This window comes from Chiloscyllium punctatum, chromosome 2 (assembly GCF_047496795.1).
Source record: "Chiloscyllium punctatum isolate Juve2018m chromosome 2, sChiPun1.3, whole genome shotgun sequence".
NCBI lineage: Eukaryota > Metazoa > Chordata > Chondrichthyes > Orectolobiformes > Hemiscylliidae > Chiloscyllium > Chiloscyllium punctatum.
In genome coordinates, this window is record NC_092740.1 from 128,508,964 (window position 1) to 128,536,653 (window position 27,690).

Consider the following 27,690-nt stretch of genomic DNA (forward strand, 5'->3'; position numbering starts at 1 on the left):
GGGACCTTTTATTGCAACTCAAAACAATGTAAATTTAGTGACAAGGCATACCCAAATAACAAATCTCCAAATCAATATATATACCTGCCTTGTCAATTATTTCTAAACACATGTCATAAATGCCCATGATTAATGGGGCACATTCTAAAAATAGGACAATTTTGCACTGAACACATGGACACATACACAAGTTCAGCAACTTTAAAATCTCAACAAATCAATACTGAGAGGAAGGCAGTGATGCCATTATACTCAACCATGGAGTAGAAAATAGTGAATTTAATCCATTAAAGAAGATGGAATGTTCCATTTTGCACTTCTTGATAAATACCACTTTGTCACTGCTGCACAAAGGAAACTGCCAAATAGAGTTTTCTGATGTTTATTTCTCATTTTCAATTAATGATCAGCAAATCAAGAAACTAAATAGAGTAGAAAACTTGCTTCAAAATCATTTACTGGTCAAATCATGGTCCCCATAATAGAGCAGGCCTGTGGCAGATGACCATGTACCCATTATCTAGCTGCTGCTAATGTACAATCTGCTTTTGCTTGCTGAACCATTACCTTTGATCACTTAGGGACTCAAAAGGTGCCTTTGGTAGGTCCATATGTTCTTTGATTTAGCTACCACTTACCTCTCAATGCAAAAGTCCCTTTGAGAAATGCTGACAAGGACATTGAACACAATTAACAAAAGCAAAAAGGAAGCTATTGAAAATGTCACCTTCCACAATGATGTGGAAATGCTGGTGTTGGGTAACTACCTCACAAAGGAGCAGCACTCTGAAAGCTTGTACTTCCAAACAAACCTGTTGGACTATAACCTGGTGTTGAGATTTTTAACCTTTCACAATGGAATTGAACTTAGAATCAAAGATTGTCTACAGTTCAGAACAAAGCCATTCAACCCACCGAGTCTGCACCGACACACTAAACAGCATTCCACCCAGACCCCAAACATATCCCCATAACTCATTTATCATGGTTAATCCCTGGTCACTGTGGACAATTTAACATGACCAATCCACCTAACCTGCACAAGGAAGCCAGAGCATCCAGAGGAAACCCACGCAGACACTGGGAGAAGGTGCAAACTCCAAACAGGAACAGAAGGCCATTCAACCCTCGAGCTTCTTCAGACATTCAACTAGATCATTGCTGATCTTTACTTATATCCACCCAACTGCACTGGCTGCATAAATCTTAATAAAATTCTTGATTAATGGAAAACTACTAATTTACTTGCAAATGTTCAACTGACACTGCAGACATCAACTTTTTAGGGGTGTCTTCCAGATTTCCATTACAATTTGTGTGAAGACTTGTTTTCACATAACTCATGATGAAATAGGAATGGCAGAGGAGACTCAATAGGCCAAATGGTCCAGCTCAAAAGTTCAAGGCCATGTCCTTCCTGTTCTGGACCACTTTTTTAAAAATAATGTTCAGGAGGGAAAGATAAAATGAAAATTAACCAGTGTTTTTAAGTTATGCTGTACAGATTTTAGCAAATATCTGCAGATATATAAATGAGAAGTAAATTTATTAACCTGTATTGTTATTAATGTGACTGCATAAACTTAAGGGAAAACTCCACAGGTGCAATACCATTGTGAAAACAGTTAGCATCCCAGTCTGGAACGTAGATCAATAACAAGAACCAAACTGAAACTTTAATATTAAAATACTTTGGCTGTAGCTTATTTATAGACTCCTTGCATTATGGTCAATTATACAGACTAAAGGAAGGAATAGGTTATGTGTATGCACATGTGGCACAATGGTGGATTGAGGGGTCAGGGATCAAGTCTCACCTGCTCCAGAGGTGTATAATAACATCTCTGAACAGGCTGATTAGAAAAAGGTGTATACACAAGTTATTACATCACAGCATGAGAAAGTACAATCTATTAAATTTCAACTTAAAAGCATATTGCATTAAAAACATTGAAGATTGATGTTGCAATTAAGGCAGCATTTTAAAGAAAACAGCAGCTTCAACTGTGATATTTCAGTTTTATTCCCTTAAAAATAAGTGACAAAATAGTGTAAAAATAATCCAAACAAGCCCAGCAGTAGCTTCACTTAGCAGTGAGATGATCTAGTTAGAGAGAGAGTGAATTTCCATAGATTAGAATTGGACAGATTATGCTGTTTTTCATTGTACCTTGTTCCAAATTAACGTGACCATTCATTTTCTAAGCCTTTGTTTACCTTTTCAAAAAAGGGTTAACAAGTTGCACGTTGTAAATCATGTATCCATCATTTTGCATTACGAGCCTTTAAGCCATAATTATTAAGGTAGAGGTAGGGGATAGTAAATTAAAAACTTGGCACTCAAATAGCCTCCACATTAATCATGACTTGGAATTTTTTTTATGATGATTAGTTAAAGATGTTGACAATAATCGGTCATAAATATTACCAACTCTTAGTGTTTAGCTTCCTTGAGTTCCCTATTTCAACACCAAAAGTATCGCAAAATTATTTCAATATAAGGTTGTAATATGCAAAATGCTGCATATTTCAAATATCCAATGACACTGGATCTTCAGTTTCTGGAATGCCCCATCTAACCAGTCCCTGTTCTGGCATACGAGGCAGCTACGAGACACACGTTTTGGTTCAACAACTGAGTTTTGATGAATTTTTTGAGTATAAAAATACAAAAAAGTCAAACCATTCAAGTGTAGTGAAGCATTTTTTAAAAAAAAAAAGTCCCCACTGAACAGAAGGCCATGGTTTTACTTGTTAAATGCTCTTTGACGGTAATTGCTGTTTGTACATTCCTGCTAATGATTTGGCTGCACTGTAGATCATCTGCCTTCGAGACATGCCTGTAAACGTGATGTGCCAATCAGTCCGGTTGACTTGAGGTAAATTCCTTTCCAACACTTCACCGACAGTCACCATCAGGCCGGACCATCTCAAATTGTAATCAACTGGCGTGAGGTTCTGTGCCTGATTAAAAAGAAAACATACCCAATCCTGTTTTAAGCAAACTTATCAGAAGATCCAAGACATACATTGCCTCTCATGTAAATGGAATGGCAAGGAACATAAAAAGGCACACACAATTAGAAAAATCTTTACTCATTAAAACCAAAATTGCCTTATAGTTGCTCCAATGTAATTGCAGCAAGCTTCAAACACAATGGGCTTGCTCATCAGATCCCCTTAATCCCAAGAACAGGTTTTCTTGTGTGGATTAAAAGTAGAAAAGAAAGCAGAAAGAATATTCACCAAATTGTATTTCTCAAAACATGGAAATAATCTTGGGATTTTGAACAAAACCTAAGAACACACCCCAGCAGAGGTGGGTCAGGGAAGATTTAAGAGACTTTCAAAACTAAGGAGTTTAAAAGTAAAATGAGGAGGAGCTGTTTCCACTGAGAGGAGGGTTGGTAACCAGAGGCCACAAATTTAAGATACCCGTCAAGCAAAGTGAAATAGAGGGTTTTTTGGGTTCTGGTCTGGAATATACAAACAAAAGTTCAACACGACTGAGAAATGGAAGGGGAGTGGGACTAATTGGACAGCTCTTTCAAAGAACCGATGCAAGAACAATGGACTGGACGTTGATTTGTATAATTCTATTATTCCAATCTTTACAATTTAAATCACAGCAGGTTCCAACACCTGATTATTTTTGTTTACTAACATTGCTCATGTCAATCCAAATAAGCATATGGATCACAAACTAAGAATGCCTGAGAACTGGGCCCAAGGACAAACTTACAGGGTCAAAAAGTGACATTTCATTACAGTGAATTGGCAAAAATAATGTACTCATTTTATAAAAACTAAACTAAGTTTAACAGAAATAATTAATATAAGATCGATGTTAAACCATCATTCAAGATTAAAGGTGATGAACTTCAATGACTTTGCATTAGTGTGAAAGTTTTAGTTCTCCAAAGATAACCTAGATCATAAAGTTACTGAAAAGGCATCTGTTTATTTTTCTCCTCTTCACCACTCCCTAAGACCCTTCTTTACACTTTTGATCAAGACACGAGAGAGAGATTTGAAGGAAGTAAATAAGTATTTAAGTTAAGAGAAAGGTGGCATTTCCTTCATCGCTCATATCTGCTGAACCATATTGGCTCCCAGTTAAACAACTCAATTTAAAAACTCAATTGTTTTCAAATCCCTTTAAGACCTTGCCATTCCCTCTCTCCATCTCACCTCCAAGCTCTAAGTTACAAGTTACACCTTCAGATGCCGACACATCAAGCTCTGACATTTCTTAGCCTCTCTCCTCCCTTAAGATGCTCCTTAGAAACACTTGGACCAAGATTTTGGTTATCTGTTCTAACATAATCTAATACTAATATGCAGCTGAGTGTCAAAATTTTGCTTTTTAATGTTTATCACATTAAAGGTTGCCATATCAATTCAAATTGCTGTTGAAGTCAAATAAATGACAAACTATCTAAATCCCATTTCAAAGTAAATTTGAAGTTGCACTGCAGGAAAATAAGTGTTCAAGGCATCTATTGATTCTTTGGCTGCTATTTTGAAAGAAGCATAGGTGGCACGATGGCACAGTGGTTAGCACTGCTGCCTCACAGCACCAGAGACCTGGGTTCAATTCCCACCTCAGGCAACTGCTGTGTGGAATTTGCACATTCCCCCAATGTCTGCGTGGGTTTCGTCTGGGTGCTCCGGTTTCCTCCCACAGTCCAAAAATGTGCAGGTTAGGTGAATTGGCCATGCTAAATTGCCCGTAGTGTCAAGTGAAGGCGTAAATGTAGGGGAATAGGTCTGGGTGGGTTACTCTTCAGAGTGTCGGTGTGGACTTGTTGGGCCGAAGGGCCTGTTTCCACACTAAGTAATCTAATCTAAAAAAAAAGACAAAGTAGGAAATATTTTATGCCTGCACAAACAGAGCAGAGAGATGAATTTGAATATGTACAGGAAAGGACCACCTGGCCCATGGTCCCCCTCCTACATTTGAAAAAAAACATAAGTTTGTAACTGCATACGAAAGTCATCCATAAAGATCATAAGATTCCTAAGCAGAATTAGGCCATTTGGCCTAATCAAGTCTGCTCTACTAATGTTGCTTAAAACCATTCTTCTATCTTCTCCCCACCCCAAAACAGTTTATGCACATTTATAGAATTTATGACACCATTTCAGGTCATTTGGATCAACTGATTTATATTAGGTTCTGTGAGTTGCTCCCACCTTACTACTGTCTTAGCATAACTTTATAGATCTTTTTCCCTCTTGTACATGTCTGGTCATCTGCTTTATTTTAAGCACATGCACACTACTTATTTCAACCACTCCCTGCAGTATGGTAAGCTCTGCATTTTTACCATTTTTTGGATAAAGAATTTTCACTAATTTCTAACTGGATCTTGCATTACACATAAAATAGTTTCTGAAGAGAATATTTTCACACAGCATGAAATTACCTGGAGAATAACAAAAAAAAACGATTTTTGAATTCACATTATTGAAACGATTAAAAGACTAACATTAAAGAACAAATTAAACTCAAATTTCCTACCAAAGTCATTATGGCTATATAATGTTGCATGCCCAGAGCCAACATACAGGAATTACATTTGCAATAAAGCTAGACAGTAAATCTATGTACTGGTTTGATGCAAAGTTGAGTGACCACTTTCATAATTGAAGCTATTCCATTATTCACTGCTAAGGTCAACATGACATATTAAACTGAACTACAGTCAGATTTATAAAGCAAATGATTTTTAGGCAAACATCAGCGTTCAGTATTAGCAACATACTGACCTGTTGCACATATTCTAAAGGCACTGGTGTTGCTTGTGTGAAATTTTCCAAATGAATACCATGAGCTGGATCGTCAAGAATCAAACAACCAATGTCAAACCACCTGGAAAGTTATAAGTGAAGTCAGATCCTTACATCCGGTAATGCCAGGACGCAAGTTAATACAAAAAAAACACTTTTTAATGTAAACATGGACAACAAATTATGGACAGCACATATCTGATATAAATGGGGAATCTGTGCAAAGGAAATTGCACTGCGGTGGTTTAAAATCTATGCATTACACCACCTATTTTCAAACGTTCTTCAGCTATTTCAACAAAGATTTTTCCTTACACCACTGATGTGTCTTTGCCTCACTTGCACAGGAGCTGTAAGCACTAGCCAAGATTTACTGCTCCAATCCCTGGTGTTAATAGCAAGCATGATGGGTTGATCACAATTTTCCCACTATGATAGCTAGCGTAAGGAGCAATGTTAAATCATTTAAAATTCATTACTATTAGTCATCATGGAATGGCTGTTAGGCAGAACTTGCAGATGCAAGATATGTTCTTATTTCCACATGGCAAAACAAGAACTGTCAGTATTTTGTCCCTCAAATGAAACTTATGAACAATCCAGAACTTAATTTGTTCTTCACTTTGTTAAAACATTATATTTGATTATCTTTTAAAATTTGTTGTTAAAAATATTCTGGCTTTGTATTTAGTTACATTATTTGTACTTTTTAAAAATATAACAGCTCTTCCACTTTGAAGGATTTCTACTTCTCCTTGCAAACCTTATCTTTTTGCTCAATAGTGGTTCAAACATTCTGGATTCTGCTTGCCAGATTGGATGTATGACCAGAAAAACACATCAGAATGCTCTGGAACTCTTAACATGAGAACCAACATTGGTACTGCACTGGAATTTAAAGATCGAATAGGTAATTTCCCTCCACCCTGGAATCATTTGCAAATATACCCCCAACTCTGAGACAGAGCTGGACAGTTCCTTGTGACTTAGCTGAAAAATTAGCCAGGGAATGTCAGACCTGGATACTACCAAAAATGACAGCAAGTCACCATCATTAACCATCTCCAATCTTGAAAACCCTCAGGTCAGCCTAGCACCCACCTGCACATTCAAGCACTCAGGCATTCCATAATATGCACGCATGCATTAACATTCAGAATTGACTTTCACACTTGCCAGATGGCAGTCAGTGGCATGCAAAGGGGACATGCCCTGCCTACTTCACAAAAGAGAAAATGTTGTTCACCTGTCTGGGAGCAATTCTGCAATGAAGCTCTCAATGGAAACAGTCACTTGTTTCTCATGAATCACTCCTGACCTCCTCAGACTATCTATCCTCTCTTGAGCTCCCTGGAAAACAAAATGACAATAAAACAATTGGGCATTAAACACAAACTCTTCATCTACATTTCAGTTTTCAAAGCACTGTAGATTATTTTGCTGCGTAGCAAATGATGCGCATTGATATGACCTCAGAAAAAGACTAGAAAAGAATTTTCAGAAATGGTCAGTTATCTGGGGTATGAGCCTAAGTTGATCCATAACTGCATGGTTAAAAACCTGATTACAAGCCTCAAGGATCATTAAATTCAACTGCTGAGGCAACAAATACATTATGGTAAATTAGCTGCCATTTCCCTTTCAACTCACTTCATAGCTGCTTATTTTATTTTGGTCACCTGTGCCCTCCTGTGGCAAGATTGTAAAACAGACCCTAACCCATAAAAAGTTACCAACTTACATATACAGAGCACCTTTAACCAAGTCAGAGAGCTGCAAGCACAGAAACAGAGCCTTCAGTCCAACTCGTCCATGCCAAACGGATATCCTAAATTAATCTAGCTCCATTTACCAGCACTTGGCTCATATCCCTCTAAACCCTTCCTATTCATGTACCAATCCATAATAGAACATGGTAAAATTTCCCAAGACTCTTTACATTCCATTTGTATTTATCTTTGAACTACCATGGAAAGTTTTAAACCCATCAATCCCTCAAATAATCTCTAGCTTCCATCATCACATGGTTCATTGCATTTTAAGGATTCTGGGCTTTTCCTCTTCATTAGTCTCATTACCAATTCCATGACATGGTCACCCTGTGACTTGTCCCACACTGGCCTCAAATAGGTTCTAATTTGAGAATGATCCCAGTTCCTTTGATCTACCCTTGTATAATTTCTTGCGTTAACCTTTTTCCAGCTTTTGCTGAACTTCAGGCCTTCTGCTAGAGAACGACCATGTGATCTCTCTGAGCTCCTCGCAGTGCTTGAATGCCTCATATTCAGTGCCATAGAGTTATACAAGACTTTACAGCATAGGAACAAGCCAACTGACCCAAGTAGTCTGTGCTGGCATTTAAGTTCTGCACAAGCCTCCTCTCACCACTCCTCATTTCACTCCCTCGTCCTTTCTGCACCAATGCTATTAACTTCCACCTATGCTTTGTTCTTTTTTGCTGAACCAAAGCTTGACATCCCCCATGAGTTAATCAAATCTTCTGCACATCTATTTTACTGACACCATTTTCATAGTGTTTAAAGACATCTGTTGGGTCACCTAGAGAAAGAAAGTCTCAGCCTGTTTGGTCTTTCCTGGTATTACAAAAAGCTTAAAGTGGCAAAGGTTGGGATAAATTTCGGAAACAAGTGAGGAATCACTTGAATAGTGGAAGAAGTGCTAAGCAAGTGAATGCATTGAGACAATTTTTGAATTTGTCCCAGCAGCCTACAATCAGAAACAGTATGCAATAAATAAAATTCTCAAAGATTACACACAAAAAGGAATGCAGTGGAAAGAACAGGATCAATTTGTGTGAGGTGGTAACTATGACAATTGAGGAAAGTGATGCATTTGACGCCACTGACGGATTTTGTTTCGTTCTACAAAGGTTTCGATAGGGTTGTTAAGGCCCCTCATGACAAACTACTCAAAAATGTAAGAGCCCATGTTGAACACAAATTGGCAGAGAAGGAGGTTTCAGCAATTGGAACTCTGCTTTATGTGGGGTTCTACAGGACTCGGTGCTAGGACCCTTTCGGTGTACATTATGATTTGGACTTTAATGGAGGGGATAAAAGTTTGTGGATGACATGAAAATTGTTAGGGTGGTAAAGATTGAGGAGAAAAGCCATGAAATTGCAGGTGGATATCAACAGATTGATTGCCACAACCTCCAGGAATAAGGGCCAGAAGTGGGAGAACGGGATTACGTTAGTTTTATCTTTGGTTTACTGACACAGACAAGTTGGATCAAATGGCATTGTTTTGTGTTGTAAACATCAATATGAATCTGTATAAAATGAACTGAACATAAGAAAAGACATGTAAAATGTTGCACATGAGGTGTCAAAACCAATACTGCAGACAGGATGACAACATAGCTAAAAGTAGCATCAAGGGACCAAGGACGAAATATCAGCACTTCCAATCACTCAAAAGTAGCAGCAAAATGGAACAGGTAAATAACTGAAAAACATTTACCAAGTCAGAGGAAGTTTCTAATCAAATTGCATAATGTGCTCATCAGACAACATTTGCAGAAGTTCTGTGCACAGTTCTAGTTTCTATCTTACAGTAAAAAAGTATACTTCCAATGAGGCTTGTGTGCACAAGAAATTGCCAGCATATCTATGTAAATGTGTGGGGATGACACTACTCCATTCGGGGTCTGATCAGTAATTCAGAAAGGTTCTGTACGTCTTCCTTGCTTTTGTATTGTAGTCTTGTTTCTGGTTTATAACTCAATGTGGTCTCTGAACTTTGAAGTGATTGAACTGAATACTTATGACAAACTAAAAGTGTTTGCTGAGTGGACAGATCCTGAGACAATTCAACAAATGTGTCTAACTGTAGATTAATAAGTATTATAAATCCAAGACTGCAAGTGGAACACAGTCTGTTCACTTAGAGAAGATTTCTTGGCTGACGGGATCTAATCTCACATTCTAATGAAGAACACTCCAATTCTGAAAAGTAAACAAAAGGCACAACTGGAAGCTGATTTCAGCATTTCATATTAATATATTTACTTCCCAATAATGCATACATTGATATTAATTCCAGGGTTATTTTTAATTTGTAAATAACCATACTCTACAAACACAGTTCTGTGCAGTGGATAAATTTGAAGTGAATGCTGAAATTTAATGCTCATATCACTGGTCAATCATATATGACACTGGGCATAAAGTCAAGGCTGCCAGTAAGTTTCTGGGTGAAGAGGGCTCTAGGGCAATATCACAATCTACTTGGGAAAGCACATTGATATTTGAGCATCAATACTCATTGATAAAATCTTTAACTTTGTAATGATTCAAAGTACTTTAAGTTCCTATTTTTCCTGTTTGATGAATTGAGGTTGACAAAAATAGTTACAAACTTGTTCAGTATTTATGAGAAACTTTTCTTAAAAAAAACTAAACAAATCAGTTCAAACACAGGCAAAGAGGATATGAATGATCAACTTCTGTTCTAAGTTAGAGTCTACTCCTTAAATTCCTGTACATGCTAATGACAGAAAAAAGAAATCAATGTTAGAGAAAAAAAGATTAGAGGAACACAGTTCAGTAGCAGTAGCCCACTGATTCGAGAAGGTATCCTTTTGTTTCTTCAGTCCTTCCAAATTCTGATCATCTTTCTAAGTCACTTCAGTTCTTTCCTGAGGACACATCGCAGTTAGCACACTAATTGGTCAATTGCTTGGTTGTTCATTAGAGGCATCAGCTTACGGCACAAAGGGGGGGGAGCGCGATTCCAATTCTTTGTTACTTCCCTACAAGTACAGAGAATGCTGTTTTGCTGTTGTATTGCACTGACACAGGTGTCAGAAAGCCAAAGAGTTGCTGACATACTGATTCGCCCCACTGGTATTGATTGAAAAGACAAATTAACAGACAGGCTCTGGACAAAATGATCTTGAACACAGACCCACTATGCTGATGAGTCCAGCAATCCTCCTTACTTCTTGAAGGCAGCAACAACATAAAAACAGCTCTCGAATTCCAGCGACTAGTTTTAAAATTGCAACATCTCCTTCAACAGTCTCCTTAGTTTACAGCAGTTTACTTTTCTCATCCTTCTGCCCACAATCCAGAAATAAAGAAAATTAAAAAGCAGTCTTTACAGACAGGAAATGTTTCTGGGACCACATTGTGCACAAACTGGTTGTGGGATTTTCTACATTACAATATTGATTACAATTCAATGTGATGTTTAAATGGCTGTAAAACAAACTGCGCAGACTTTCCTAACAGCAAACATTTTATTAACTGGCACCTTTGGAACCAGGCCTGCGCCAGCTGATCAAGGGGTCCACATAATCAATGCAAAAACACACACTAAGTAATAGAAACATAATGCATAGCATACACATATCACTGTCATAACTTTATTTACAGCACAAATCACGTAATAATGTAACTTACCAGCAGAGGGGCTTCTCACTCACTCTAAACTGACTACTTGGACATCGTGGTAAATCGTAGTATTTGAGTAGTAAGTGACTCAAAATTGAATCAACTGTTGGTATTTCATATGGCCATTCAACTGAACAATTGTATTTACATGGAGGTAAGTAAATTTGAAAATTATAATGATTGGACATAATAATACAGTAAACTTCATGGTATTTGAGGTACATAATTCTTTTTCTCATCTATCAAGAGTGCCAGTTAGAGTTATAGAGTCACAGATATATATATATATAGCATGGAAACAGACTCCTTGATCCAACTCATCCAGGCTGACCAGATATCAGAAATTAATCTAGTCCTATTTGCCATGCACTTGTCCCACATCCCTCTAAGCCCTTCCTATTCATAGGACCATAGAGACGCCTTTTAAATGTTGTAATTGTAACAGCCTCCACCACTTCCTCTGGCAGCTCATTCCATTTACCCTCAGCATGAAACATCACCCCTCAGGTTACTTTTATATCTTTCCCCTCTCACTCTAAACCTATGCGTCTAGTTCTGGACTCCCCCACCCCAGAGAAAAGACCTTGTCTATTTACCCTATCTATGTTCCTCATGATTTTATATGCCTCTTAAGGGCACCCCTCAGTCTCCGATGCTCCAGGGAGACAGGTCCAGCATATTCAGCCTCTCCTTGTAGCTCAAATCTTCAAACCCTGTCAATATCCTTGAAAAATCCTTTCTGAACCCTTTCAAGTTTCACAACATTCTTCTGAAAGCAGGGAGACTAGAATTGCACACAATATTCCAAAAGTGGCCTAACCAACGTCCTGTACAGCCACAAATGACCTCCCAACTCCTATACTCTCAATGCTCTGTCCAATAAAGGAAAACATACCAAATACCTTCTGCACTATCATATCTACCTGCACCCCAAGGTATCTTTGTTCAGCAACACTCCCCATGACCTTAAGTATATAGGGAGAACCACCTCAACCAATTCATATCATTCCCTATAGCTCAAATCCTCCAACCTTGGCAACATCCTTGTAAATCTTTTCTGAACCCTTTCAGGTTTCACAGCATCCTTCTGATAGGAAGGAGACCAGAATTGTATGCAATATTCCAACAGTGGCCTAACCAATGTCCAGTACTGCTGCAACATGACCTCCCAATTTCTATATTCAATGCTCTGACAAATAAAAGGGAAGCACACCAAAATGCTTTCTTCACTATCCTATCTACCTGCAACCCCACTTTCAAGGAACTATGAACCTGCACTCCAGGGTCTCTTTGTTCAGCAACACTCCCTAGGACCTTACCAGTAAGTGTATTAGTGCTGCTCTGATTTGCCTTCCCAAAATGCAGCACCTCACATTATCTAAAATTAAACTCCATCTGCCACTCCTCAGCCCACTGGCCCATCTGATCAAGATCCCGTTGTACTGGTACATTACTATCCACTGCATTTCCAATTTTGGTGTCATCTGCAAACCTATAACTATACCTCCTATGTTCACATCCAAATCATTTATATAAATGACGAAAAGCAGTGAATTCAACACGGATCATTGTGGCACTCCACTGGTCATAGGCCTCCAGGCAACCATCCACCACCACCCTCTGTCTCTACTTTCGAGCCAGTTCTGTATCCAAATGGCTAGTTCTCCCTGTATTCCATGTGATCAAACCTTGCTAACCAGTACATCATTAGGAACCTTGTCAAATGTCTTACTAAAGTCCATGTAGATCATGTCCACTGCTCTTCCCTAATCAATCCTCTTCATTACTTCTTCAAAAAACTCAATCAAGTTGGTGAGACATGATTTCCCATGCATAAAGCCATGCTGACTATCCCTAGTCAGTCCTTGCCTTTCCAAATACATGTAAATCCTGTCCCTCAGGATTCCCTCCAACAACTGGCCCATCACCAATGTCAGGTTCACTGGTCTATAGTTCCCTGGATTGTCCTTACCACCTTTCTTAAATAGTGGCACCACTTTAGCCAACCTCCAGTTTTCCAGCACCTCACCTGCAACTATCGATGATATAAATATTTCAGTAAGGGGCCCAGCAATCATTTTCCGGAGTTCTAGGGTAGACCTAATGAGGTCATGGGGATTTATCCATCTTAATGCATTTTAAGACATCCAACACCACCACCTCAGGACATTTTTCAAGGTGATACCACCTAGTTTCCCACGTCCTCTATCTTCCACGTCCTTCTCCACAGTAAACAGCGATGCAAAACACTCATTTAGTATCTTCTCTATCTCCTGCTACTCCACACATTGGCAGCCTTGCAGATCTTTGCAAGGCCTGATTCTCTCCCTGGTTACCCTTGGTCCTTAAAATGTATTTATAAAATCCCTTTGAATTCTCCTTAATCGTATTTGCCAAAGCCATCTCATGCCCCACTTTTGCCCTCCTGATTTCCCTCTTAAGAATATTCCTACTGCCTTTATACTATTAAGGTTTCATTCAATTTCTTCTGTCCATACCAGACATATGCTTCCTTCTTTTTCTTAACCAAAACCTCAATTACTCTGGTCATTAAACATTCCTTACAACTACCAGCCTTGATTTTCACTAACAGGAACACGTTGTCTCTGGGGACACACTCTCATTTTTAAATGCCATTGCTTTACCGGTGAACATTTGCCCCCAGTTAACGTTTGAAAGTTCTTGCCCAATACTGTCAGGCCTTCCTCCAATTTAGAACTTCAACTTTTATGTCCAGTCTATCCTTTTCCATCACTACTTTACAACTAATAGAATTATGGTTGCTGGCCCCAATGTACTCCCACCTGTCCTGCCTTATTTCCCAAGAGTAGGTCAAGTTTTGCACCTTCGCTAGTAGGCACATCCACATACTGATTCAGAAAATTGTCTTGTACACACTTAAATTCCTCTCCATTTAAACCCTTAACACTATGGTAGTCCTAGTCTACACATTTGGAAAGTTAAAATCCCCTACCATAGCCACCTTACGATTCTTACAGGTAATGGAGTTCTCATTATAAATTTGTGTCTTAATTTCCCGCTGACCAATGGGGGGGGGGGGGGGGGGGGTCGAAAGTACAATACCAATAAAGTGACCTTTCCTTTCTCATTTCCACCCAGTTTCCCTGGATATATTCCCAGGAATATTCTCCCTAAGTACAGCAGTAATGTTTTCCCTGATCAAAAACACCACTCCCCCTCTTCTCTTGCTCCCCTTTCCATCCTTCCTATAGCATTTGTATCTTGGAACATTAAGCTACCAGTCCTGTACACCCTGCTTCAAGTTACTCTCATTTTATGATATCCCAGTCCCATGTTCTTGCACTGAAATAAATGCAGTTTAATTTAATCAGTCCTACCTCATTCTCTGCATTGTTCCTGTCTGCCCTGACTTTGACTTGCTCCTTTTCCCAACTGTACCAGTCTCAGACTGATCTCTTTACTCACTACCTCCCTGGGTCCCAACCCCCTCCTTACTAATTTAAATCCTCCTGAGCAGCTTTAGCATATCTCCCTAGCCAAATTATTAGTCCCCTTCCAATTCCAGTGCAATCTGTCCCTCTTACACAGGTCACTTCTACCACAGAAGAGATTTCAATAATCCAAAAATGTGAATCCTTCTCCCCCGTACCAGCTCCTCAGCCATGCATTCACCGGTTCTACTGTCCTATTCAGACCCTCACTAGTCATAGCACCGGGAGTAATCCAGATATTACTACCCTAGAGGACCTCCTTTTTAAATTCCTGCCTAACTTCCTATTTTCGCCATTCAGAATCTCACCCTTTTCCCTTCCTTTATTGTTAGTTCCAATGTATACAATGACCTCCTGCTGGTTCCTCCCCTCTTTGAGAACATTCTGCACTCCCAAGATATCCTGGATCCTGGCACCAGGGAGACAACATACCATGCTGATTTCTAACTGGTCGGCCACAGAAAGATCTGTCTGTGTCTCTGCCTAGAGTGAGTCCCCTATCACAATCGATCGCTTGGAATCAGACATATCCCTCATCACATTACAGCCATTCTCAGTACCAGAAATTTGGCTGTTCGTGCTACATTCTCCTGACAGTCCATCACCCCCTACATTTTCCAAAACATCATACTTGTTTGTGATGGAGATAGTTCAGGAGTCTCTTGTGACTGTCTGCCTCCCTCTCCTACCTTTCCCAGAGGTAACCCATTTACCTGACTCTCTTCTTGTAACTGCCATCACATCCCCTCGCTCCTGTAAATTCCTTATTGCCTCTAATTGCCACACCAACCCACCCATGCGATCTGTTTGGATTCACAACCAAACACTTGCTGCAGACATAACATCAGTAACATGGAAACTCTCCCTAATCTCCCATATCCGACATGAAGAGCATATCACTCTACTAAAGGCCATCTTTGCACCTTAATCTACGGACACAGAAAATAGCAGTATCACCGCTCTAAAAAACAATGCTCCAGACTAACTTAGTACCTAATGTTTTATAGGTTTAAAATTTAAATCAAGAGACAACTCAATAAAACATAATCAAAAAAAGAACCCACTCTACTCACTATTGTAGATTTTTAAAAAACACAGCAAGGTTACACTTAAAAACTATGCACTTAACTGTTCTCAGGCTGTGAACTCTCCCACACATATCAGTCCAAAGTCAGCTGTGAATTTCCCTGTTTACTATTTTTTCTTAGACACACTCCAGAGATACTTGAACTCAAACAGCAAAGGCAGGAGCTGCGCATATTCACTGCGTCAGACAGCAATATAGGTTTCTTTCCCATTTGATTCACTGACCATATGGTTGCTACCTTTGTCTCTTTTCCTCCCTTTTAAAGTGCCATTGTTTTGATCTTTATCCACCCTCAAACTTCCAAAACAATGCAACTGCTTAGAAAACAGTAATTACTACTCCAGGAATTCGAATGGATAGGAAATTGGTTGAACAGAGATACTCAGTGGTGGACAAGGAGTACTAAAAAGGTTGGCCCATGAATGGGTGTTGAGCTCTCAATGTTTGAAGTTGCTTTAGTGACCACACGTTGTAAGCCAAACATGGTCTTTAAGACACAGTAATTTAGGGAGAGAAGGTCTCTCTGCAGCACTGAGATTGGGAGCTGGAAGATGCCAAACTAAGGCATGGGACAAGATTCATGGGACAAGTTTGTATGTGAAATAACAAGTGCCAGTAATAGTTTCTCATAGCATTCTCACTACATCAAAAGGCCACACGTTCAAGTATCTCTGGAGTGTGTCTAGTCCAAAAACTACAACACATTATCTTGCTGACATTTGGAATGCAGCACTTTCATTGTTTCAAACGTTACGATAACTTATACAGATAGACAAGACACCAGTGTAATCAGATGGGGAAAACTCCACAACAATTAAGAGGATTAGGATGCTCAGATGTTAGGCCAACACTTAACAATTAACCAACACTTAAATCTTATCCAACACTACTAAGAACAGACTCTGATCATCCATGCTATTGCAGTTTTGAGAATTTAATTGGCTTACCAGTTTCATTTGCCTACAAAAACAATTATACCTGCATTGCTGGAAAAAGACTTTATTGAAGTTTCCTTATGAAGGGCTTTTGCCCGAAACATTGATTTTCCTGCTCCTTGGATGCTGCCTAATCTGTTCTGCTGTTCCAGCACCACTCTAATCTAGACACTGATGACTGCTAGTTAACTGTTAAGTTTTGTTTAACTTTAAAGCAAGTAGGTTCACTTTGATCAAGACATTGCCAAGGCAAGTCTGATCATTACCTGTTCTTGTTGAGTTGAAAGGGGTATAATGTGTGGACATACTCTGTCTTCAAAGAATAAAATGTGTATTAATAGATGCAGCTTCCAGTACAAGCAAGTGCACCAGATTGAGTCTGACCAATAATCCTAAACTGACTAAAAAGGTAAAAAAAAAGTCTTTTAGCAATACCCAAATTCTGTACTACCAGATGATTTTTTACATTTTCAGGAGACATGTGGAGATAAAGGGTTAACTGTATTTTGAATAAGAGAATCTGGGCACTGCATTTTGTCCTTTAACACTGCTTTCTGAAATGCAGGATGGGACTTAAGTAAAAGATCAGCAGCTCCATGATTATCATATCCAGTCTGAATGGGACATATGGTACATTGATACTCACTGGGAGGTCTTAGTGATTTCAAAGGTGGTACACAATACAAATAAGAGGGGGAAGGGAAAGAAATTTCAACAGTATAGCTGGTCTTGCTACAAACAAATAAAACCAACAGGAAAAAAAAACTTACCTTTAATGCTGCTGCATAACCAACAGGTTGTGGGGCAATGTTTGATTGGCCAGCCTCCCCAGTAACAGTGGCCAATCCAAACGTTTCCTGGAATGCATCCCGAATAGCTGCCACTTTAACTTCCTTGATGGAAGTTACCAAAATATCCAGATCACCACCTGATTCTGGAGGGAGAAGCAAAAGTAAAATGACAAGTAACTCAGAGAAGGCTCTGCCCTCCAGGAAATATCCAATCATTATAAATGTACATGCTCAGTCATGCCACAAACAAAACTTATTTGGACTAACTCTAAAACATTACCATAGAAACATATGAGTTAGCAGTGAGAGTAGGCAATTCAGCCCTTTGAGCCCACTCCGCCGTTAACATGACCATGTCTGATCTTATCCTGGTCTCAACTACTGTCTTGAAAAGCGGAATAAAGGGCTACGGGGACCAGTTGTGAGAAACATATCTATTTCGTTCTTGAATCTGTTGATGGATTCTGCTTCCACTGCACTTGGGGCAATGAGTTCCAAAAATTCACAACCCTCTAAGTAGTAGTTTCGCCTCATCCCAGTTATGAACCTACACCCCCTCACTCTCTGAATGCTTCTTTGAGACTGCCCCACAAGGGAGAATACCTATTCGACATCCAGCTGATTAATTCCGTTTAGCATTTTACAGTCCGTTCTACTATAATTCGGTAGTTCTGTTCTTGTGCAATCCTGTGTTAAGAGAATCGTGTAATAGCTGCACCATTTAAACTAATGGGGCAGAATCGCGTTATAACCAATACACACTTTAAAACTTGGCGCTTTAGAAACAGTGGCCTCAACTCATCAATTGCATTATAGCAAATTCATGTTAACAAAACACACATTATAGCAGAACAACCTGTTTGTACCTCAACCAGATCTGGTTCACCAACCTGGTGAACCTTCTCTGAACAGCCTCCAGAGCCACCAAGTTCTTCAAGGAGACCAAAACTGGACACAATACTTCAGGTGTGGTCTGACCAATGCCTTATATAGTTGTAACAACACTTCTCTACTTTTATAATTCAACCCTTTTGCAATAAATGCCAAGATTCCATTTCCTTTCTTATTATATGCTGCACCTGCACCTCCACTTCCTGTGATCTGTGTACAAAGACACCCAGATCCCTTTGCACTGACACACTTTGAATCTGCTACCCCATTTAAATGGACAACCTCGCACTTATACACATTAAACTCCATCTGCCAGATTCTGGTCCATTTTCCTGCCCTATCAATATCCACCTGTAAATTCTCTCTCATCACAGCTTGCTTTCCCATCTATTTTAGCATCATCCATGCATTTTGTTATGTTACACTGTCCCTGCTTGCAGATCATTTAAATAGACTGTAAATAGCGAAGGTCAGAACTGAAACCTGCAGTACCCACTAGATACAGTTTATCATCCAGAAAAGGATGCACTTGATCTTCTGCTTTCTGTCAGCCAGCGAATCCTCTATCAAAGCTAATACATTTCTGAGATCTAGCCTTCTGGATCAGTGTTTTATGTGGCACCTTGTCAAATATTTTCCTGAGGTCTAGATATGCCATCACAATCCCATTATCCACCTCAAAGAACTCCAGCAAATTTGTCAAGCATGATTTGCCCTTCATGAAATCATGCTGATACTGGTGAACTGAGCTTTGTTTTTCCAGTGCTCAGTTATCTCTTCCTTTAATGACTGACTCAATCCACTTCCTCAATAGAGGTCAAACAAACGGATCTGTAGTTTTCCACTTTTTGAATAAGGGTGACACATTAGCATGCTTCCAATCCACTGGTACCATTCCAGAATCCAAGGAATTTTGGAATACCATAACTAATGCATCCGATATATCTGCTGCCACCTGCTTTAATACCCCAGGGTGCACGTCATCAGGTCCCAGGGACTTATCTACCTTTAATCTCATCAGTAAACTGATGAGATTAGTTTCTCTCTAGTAATAGTAATTTCACCAAGTTCCTCTGTAGTAATTGCAGTTTCTGGGAGAAACTACCTTCCACTGTGAAACAGAGACAGAATATTGGTTTAGTGCCTGTGCCATTATTTCCCATTATTTCACCCTCCAAATCCTGCACAGCAACGTAGATTGTAAACTGTTACTATTACCAAATTATCATCAATGTTGAGAATTCCAATTGAGATGTGCAAATTTAACAGCAGGACTCTGAAAGAGACAGGCAAATGAATAGTTGACAGATTCCATCATGAACGAACATCTGCCTTCCAGATGCTGACTAACAAATATTTTAGTTGGTGCACCACAGGCCTTTGTCACCACAAATCCTGAAACACGAACTCCAGTTTTCCTCAATAGGTGCTGCTTGAACTGGTGAGTATTTGTAGCATTCTGTTGCATTGCTGGTTTTCATCACCTGTAATACATAACTATTTTGGCTTTAAGCCTTCTCTTCACATTCTTTGCAAATTCAGATACCACCCACCTTGACCTCAATAGACACAGTCACAGAACCCCGCAGGACAGTGCTTCTGACGTCTAGCCATTGAGAAACAATCAACTCATATTTGTATTTCTGTTAACCAATATGTAATGTGATACCTCTCACAAATCTCATATTCCTTCATTTCTACGCTCGCCCCATGGGGCAACTTACTGAAGCCTATATGGAAGCCCAGGTACACCACACTCACTGCATTGATGTCACCTCAAAGTTATGTTTCCCAAACATGATATCCCTTTCTGAAATGCATGTTGGCCATGACAATTTTTTCCAATCTACATATTTAACAATCTTGACTATCAAGATTAGTCATCCCTCCCTTTTGAAAATGGTTACTACATTGGCATTTTCATGATTTCCCATCCATAGTCGAGATTTCTATAAGAGTATCAGTCCACTTCCATTTCTCCTGTCAATTTCTGCAAAAAGCATAGATGCAGGCCATCAGCATCCAGTATTTTGTTCTAGCAAAATGCAAGCAGATGGTGGTCACTCAGCCACTCAAATCTGTTTCAATTTACATTTTCTTCTCAACTCAATAGACACTGCTTAATGTTCCGTATCTTCAGTGTTTTTGTCTATGTTTCAGTCATAACTTGGTATCGAACATCTCCTGTTACTTTGTTTATTGTCATACATCCTTGGTTAAAAACCAACATTAATAGCAACGTGACGGTGTAGTTACCTGGATGACTGTCTGTAAAACAGGAACAGGAGTAGGTCATTCAGCCAGTTGAGCCTACCCGCAGTTAATATGATTATGGAAGCATTTCAATGCCTTGTAGCCACCTCATCCCCATATCTGTATGTCTCTACCTTGAGCTTACCCCAGGACTTCCACAGCTCTGTGTGACATAGTATTCCAAAGAGTCACAACTTCTTGAGAAAAAATATGTAATGTCAGAAATAAATGGCATCCTCCAACTTTCCAGCAGGGGAAACATCTTGCCTGTATCTACTCTGTCCATCCCTTGAAAATATTTTCTGTTTGAATTAGCTCACTCATTCTTCAAAATGTCAGAGAATACAGGAGCTGTTTGCTCAATCTGTCTTCATAAGACAGTCCAGCTAGGCCAGGACAAAGCTGGTGAACTTTGTTTCATTAGCTTGATTGTAATAGTATCGTGCCTCATGGAACAGGACCAAAACTGCACACAGTACTCAACTGCAGTCTAACCAAACTCTTCTTATATAATTACAGCAAACTTCACTACTTCTATATTCAAAACCTCCTACAATAAAGACCAACATTCCATTAGCCTTAATAATAGCTTGCTGCACCTGCCTGGAGTGACAAAGACACCTAGGTTCCTTTCACACAACCACACTTTCCAACCTCATACCATTTAATAAGCATTCTGCACAAAGTAGATAACCTCACTTTTCCAAATTATATTCCACTAGTCATGTTCTTGTCCATTCACTAAACCTCTCAAAATAGTTATCAAGCCATAATTACACCTTCCTCATAACATACACTCCCAGTTAGCTTTGTAACATTTGCAATTTTGGAAATACTAAAAGTGATCCACAATTTCAAATCGTTACTATATATTGTGATTCCAATTGAACGGATTCAATTCCCACATTAGTTGAAATTACCATTACCTTCGCAATCTTGTCGCTCGCCTGGCACATGGTGACCTGCAGTTAAACTCACTATCCTTTGTGTTTCTCTGTCTCTCTATTGAGACAGCAATATCGTTACCTTCACTTCATGCACCTTAACCAATTACACACAGTCTATAAGTATGAGAACAATGGGAAAGAATCATCTAACATTTCTGACAGAGTATTAGTTTCAGAAACTGATTTTAAATAGGTATTTACGTAGTTCTCTCAAGTGCACAACACTGGAGGAAACAAAATTTGGCACAAAGTCACTTAAGGAGATTTTAGGGGTGGTGACCATAACACACGGCAAGAATTGGAGTACACTAACCTCAGATAGATAAAGGAATAATTTTGAAATAGACCAAGGTCACAAATGGGCCTGTGGCCACAATTTGTGAAGAAATTAAAATCAACCTCTCTTTATATTCTAACAGTGACTACACTTCAGAAGTATTAAATTGGTTGGAACCTTTCAGATGTCCTGAAGTCATAAAAGGCAAACAAAGCCAACATTTCATCGCCCCTCAGTGATAACAGGCAATATAAACTTCCAAACTGATCAACTACAAAGAAAATAAAGAGTATTGCAATAATGCACATTGCTAACACACTGCTTTTTCAGTGGCTTCACATACATTTTGCAAACATTAATGAGCCAGAGAAAACCAGACTAATAAAGAACCTAAAGTGCAGGTAAAAACAAATCAGAAAATTGACCCACTTCAACAGAAACTCAAGAGCTTTAGCAGATCACAACCCAAAACCTATACAGCTACCAAGAATGTGAATTACTGCCATCTATAAAGCTCTTCAGCTAATATACTTTACAAATCAAAAACTTGTTTTATTCTTTGCTTTCTGCCTTTGCTCAAATACAACACAGGGCCCCAAAATTTAAGCAAGGAAACAGATTTTTTTGTTAATATCCAGAAGTTGTTAACAGTGCATTTGCTACTGAGAATGGCTGTTGAGGGTCTAATACTGAAGGTTAGAGAAAAATAATGGGATGAAAGAAGTGTATTTAAAAATGAAAATAAATTTGCTGTGATCTGGGAAATCACTGTAAATGTGATGGGCAACGAGCAGGCAACAGAAATTCAAATGAGCTGAGGTTTACAGAGAGTGGAAAGCTATCAAGGAGGCCAGACAGCTCTGGAGGTGAGAAAGGCACAAAAGATTACAACTACAGATGGGCTAAGTTAAGATGGAATTGGATTATAGTAAGGAAATGGAATATCAAAAACTCCAAAGTATTTTTTCTGATTTACTTAATATTTTGAATCATTAAAGCAAAATAAATTAGAATTTTTAAGGCGTTATACTTACTGATATAGGGAGCCATGCCTGGATCCAAGGTGGTGATCATGGACTCCACAGAATGCTTTGTTTTATCCAAAACTGATTTCACAACTGGGTTTCCTGCCACACCCTGCGTAACAAGTGAAATCTTAAACTTAAAACGTCAATGTTTGATTTTACCATAAACACAATCAGCAACAAGTGTTCACAGTGGTCAAAGGTTACCAAAGCAGTAAAGTGATAGGTCCCTTGACTTAACTGGTCAAAGATGTTCACGAATCCACTCCATATTATCTTACTATCAGCTTTCTATTCCACTTTTTCCCAAGTTCACGATTTCATTTCCCCTTAAAAACATCTATTCTACTCAGTCTAAACAGTGCACACGCCATTCTCCAGGTGAAGTGGTGCTTCTTGAATTCCTTTTGGATTTATGGGATGGGTGGAAGGGGACAATAGCAAGGATCATAAATGAAACCAGCATCTCTGCACTTATTTCAAACTTCCAATACTTTCAAGACATCTATTAAGTGACCCCTTAGTCTTGCCTTTCTAGAGAAAGAAAACAAATGCCATAGCCTCTTCAGATTTCTTTCAATAGATGTAACCTCATAACTATGATACTATTCCAATATCAAAGTGATGAAAACAAGCAGCCATTATTTTCATTACCATAAAGATAACCAATTCTTGAGGGTACCAGAAAGTTACATTCTGAGCTCTTTCATGGACATGAGCCCACCTCACTAACAACACAGACAAGTATTACACAGATTTGGTACAGAAACATTACCCCATCTCTATCAAAGCAACAAGTAAACTGACCTAGGAGTGCTTATGATGCCACTGGGCGTCAAGAAGAACAGGAAATATTCAACTCCCTCAAACAGACTTCCTTCTGACTAAAGGATGAACAGAAAAATAGTGACAGCAGAAAAGTCAGCAATCATTCAATGAGATCAAGGCTGATCTGTATCTTAACTTCATACACTTGCCTGAACCCCAAATCCATTAATGCAACTGCCCAATGAAAAGCCACCAATCCTTGATTAAAACAGTTACTTGAGTTAACATTGTGAATTTTAGTAAGAGGGTAATTATTTTCATAATTGTCCCAAACTTTACATGAGGAGGGATTGCATACTTTCTCAGATTTTAAGGTTAGGTCCTTGTATCTTAGGCTCCAGTCACCAATTTCTCTTACTACCCAATTAATTCCTCAAATCCTAAAAGCTTCAACATTAAATCACACCTTAATCTATATTCTGAATATAAATCCAGTACACATGGTCTCTTCTCATCATCTAACCATGTTAACACTGGCAACCGGTAAATTTACATTGTATTTTGTTCAAATGGCTAATAAATCATCTCTCACATGGTGTACAGAACTGTATATGGTACTTCAGATGTGATTAGCTAGAATTTTTCTATTACTTATAGAGAATTCTCAGTCTAGAGCTAGAAATGAAGTATTTTAGATGAGTTTGTAACTGACCACTATATATTTTAGTAATATTATGTGGACCCTTAAATAGTACGAGTTAAACTCCATTTATAACAGAGGAATGAAAGGAAGACAAGTGCAAGAACCTGGTATCGATATTAACAGTATAGATACTAACAGCCACCAACATACATCATTTTAATGGAGTAAAATAAACAGCAACCTTTGGAGTACAACATTTCAATTCAAATTCTGGAAATTAGTCACGAGATATCCTGCTCCTTCATAAATTTGCACTTTGCAATCTTTACCAGTGTTGGCCTTGATAACATTCTAACAGCAGTGCTAAAGACTTATGCTACAGAACTTGCTCGCTGCCAAAATGTTCCTGTACAGCTAAAAACACCAGCACAGACAAATGTGGAAAATTGCCTATGAGTGTGCGGTGCACAAAAGCAGGACAAATGTAACTCAGCCAATGAGCAGTCTAATCTCAATCATCAGTAAAGTGATGAAAAAGTCATCAATACTGCTATCAGGCAGCAACAAAAGTAGTCGTCATACTCCTAATGGACCATCGGGCTGCTTTCTCATGAGAGAGAGACACACAAAAGTCATGATGATTCAACCTGAGATCACCATACCTTGGGCAAGGGGTGACATCGAGAAAGAGAATCCTTCATGGTGACCTCAGCCGTGCAGGAATGGAGCCCAAGTAACTCCCCATTGTAAAACAGCCATCCAGCCAACTAAGCTAACACCACCAATTGCTGAGTAACAAACGCTCATGGACACTTACTTTGGATTCCACCAGGGCCACTCAGTTCTTGACCTCAGCACAGCCTTTGTTCAAAAATGGACATAGGAGCTGAACCTCGGAGATGATTTTAGAGTGACTGTCCTAGCAAGGCTTAATTGAGAGTAGCATTAAAAGGAGTCTTAACAAAACTGGAATCAACGAATCAGGGAAAATTCTGCTGGTTGGAATTAAAACCAGCACAAAACATGGTGGAGTTATTAGAGGTCAATATCTTAACTTCAAGATCTCTGCAGGAGTTGCCTAAAGTGCTACCCCAGGCCCAATCTCATCAGCTGCTTCAATGACATTCTCTAGTCAGAAATAGAGATTTTATTGCTGATGATTGCACAATGTTCTCATCTCAGTTAAAGAAACAGCCCACACAAAAATGCAGGAAGACTTGTACAGTATTCAGGCTTAGACTGATAAGTGACAACTGACATGCACACTATACAAGTGAAAGGTAATAACCATATCCAACAAGAGATCATCTAAAGCATGCTTCGGTGCTGGACAACATTACGATTGCTGAATTCCACACAATTAACATTCTGGTCAAAAGGTAATACCCAGGATCTGAAGTGAACCCGCCATATAAACAGTGGCTACAAAAGCAAGTCAGAAGTTTGTCGCAAATAACTCACCTAACTAGTTCCCAGAGCCTGCTAACCACCTACAATGCACAAGTCAAAAGTGTGGTGGAATACTCCCCTTTGCCTGAATGAGTGCAGGACCAACAACAATCAGCTTGACACCATCCAGGGCAAAGCAGCATGCTCAATTATTTGTGGATATGATGTCTGAATTTAATGGAACAGCACAAAGTAAAAGTCTTGCTCATTAGTATTCAAAGAGATCAAATTTTGCATTCTAGAGTAAATGAATTATTCTTGAGTTTGTCCTTCAAGGCAAAGATGACAGTGTTCATCATCTTTGATATCTGGAAGAACTCTGGTGGGTAAATGAGTGATAGCTAAAGCAGATCTGTAGCCAGAAGGTTCTGCTGAAAACAATAAGATTCCTCAGATGATTAACATTTGTATAAATTGCTGGTTCAGGATTTAAATTTCCTTGAATTCCTCTTTGCTTCAGACTTGCTTTTGAGGGAATCCATGTATTTTTCTTTTGCATGTGCCAGGTGCAGTGATCTTGGGTAAACTTCTTTCAAGACTGCAGGTCAATATCAAAAATTCCTAAATTCAAGCCTTCAGAGTCTCCCCTGCAGTGCTTCCTTTGGCTGCCATGAAAGAACACACCAATCTCAAGTCCTGCATAGAAGATTTGCAACATCATATCTCCACTCCCATTCAGTTGAGATTGTCTCAAGATAGTACCTATGCTTGGCAAATACCTAATGTCAGACAGTTTATCTTGGTATTGTGTGTTGCCACTTGATCTTCAGTTTCCCCAAGGAAACTCTCAAAGTGAATTAGCTTCTTGGAATTATGCTGGTAGACCAAGCCTCTCATGCATAGATCTCGACACACTTCCAATCTAATAGAAAGATGTACTTCTCTTCGCTTCCAGACTGATGCGTAAAGTCTGTTAAAAGGCTATAACTGCTTTGGCAGTTCTTGCAAGTGTTCTGTTGTCATTATAGATAGCTTGACATAGTGTGCTGCAAAACGAGCTTTTTTGGATCCTGTCAATACATTGCTGCACTCCTGTTTTGGTAATCATGAGGGTGGGGTTATTGACAGCAAATGAAAACAAATCCATGCTACGCTGCATGTCCAGGTCCAACTGTGCAGCTGCCAATTCGCAAACAGGAAATTGTAAAATACTTCTTTGGGGACCCTAGCCTTTGCTAGCAGTCAACATATCAGATTTCAATGTTAGGAATCATTAGTTCTGAGCTGTACGACTCTATGACTCTAAGATACAGACCAGGTATCATGAAAAAAGCAATGAGGCAGAACACCAGGGCAAGAAGAATGAAGAAAAACATGACTAATTTTTACTTCTCAGGAACTAGCAATAGAAAATTATGTCTCAGCATCTGGTTATTTTGTCTTGCCATTTGATCTTCAGAAGCTTCAAATGGCAGTTCACGAATGAACGAGCTTCTTAGAATGATGCTAGATCATAGTCCAAGCCTCAAATGCATACAGATCAACAGACTTCTGTTCGGCAAATTCACTCCCCTTTGCTTCCAGAATGATGTGCAAAGTCTGTCAAAGGAAAAAAGTGCTTTGTTAACTCTTGCAAGTGTCTTCTTGTCATTATATTTGGATGAAATCAATCGTGGATATGGTTAAAGTGCTCTGTCCATCTTTCTTGAATTTGGACTTTGTGAGTAGCAAGGCTTGGTGACTAACCAGCAGACAAATTTGTGGACAAATTTCACAGCATTGTGGAATCTCGTGTAAGCATCAAAAGAATAAAAACATTGAGGTGATCCAGAAACTAGTGGAGGATAAACATTCATCTATAAGATTTACTCAATGACAAATTACCATTCAAGCATAGTTGATTCTAAAAACTCGCAGGTTGTCCAGTGGAAGCTCAGAGAGATGTAAAGCACTTGGACTGCAGTAAATTAACAGTTTGATAAATAATTACCGTTAACAATA

General features: G+C 39.0%; 1 protein-coding gene across 3 annotated transcripts in view; it reads right to left on the reverse strand.

Moving 5' to 3' along the window:
* Nucleotides 1–1,999: 1,999 nt before the first annotated feature.
* The window catches only part of prrc1 (proline-rich coiled-coil 1), a 36,048-nt gene continuing 10,357 nt past the window's right edge, over nucleotides 2,000–27,690 (reverse strand). For all 3 annotated transcript variants that reach the window (XM_072588665.1, XM_072588646.1, XM_072588656.1), the window contains 5 exons: nucleotides 22,899–23,001; nucleotides 17,476–17,639; nucleotides 7,040–7,143; nucleotides 5,773–5,875; nucleotides 2,000–2,964 (listed from right to left, as the gene is read on the reverse strand). In XM_072588665.1, coding sequence (XP_072444766.1) covers nucleotides 2,755–2,964; nucleotides 5,773–5,875; nucleotides 7,040–7,143; nucleotides 17,476–17,639; nucleotides 22,899–23,001 — 684 coding nt within the window. In that variant the 3' untranslated portion in view covers nucleotides 2,000–2,754. The remainder of the gene's footprint in view (nucleotides 2,965–5,772; nucleotides 5,876–7,039; nucleotides 7,144–17,475; nucleotides 17,640–22,898; nucleotides 23,002–27,690) is intronic.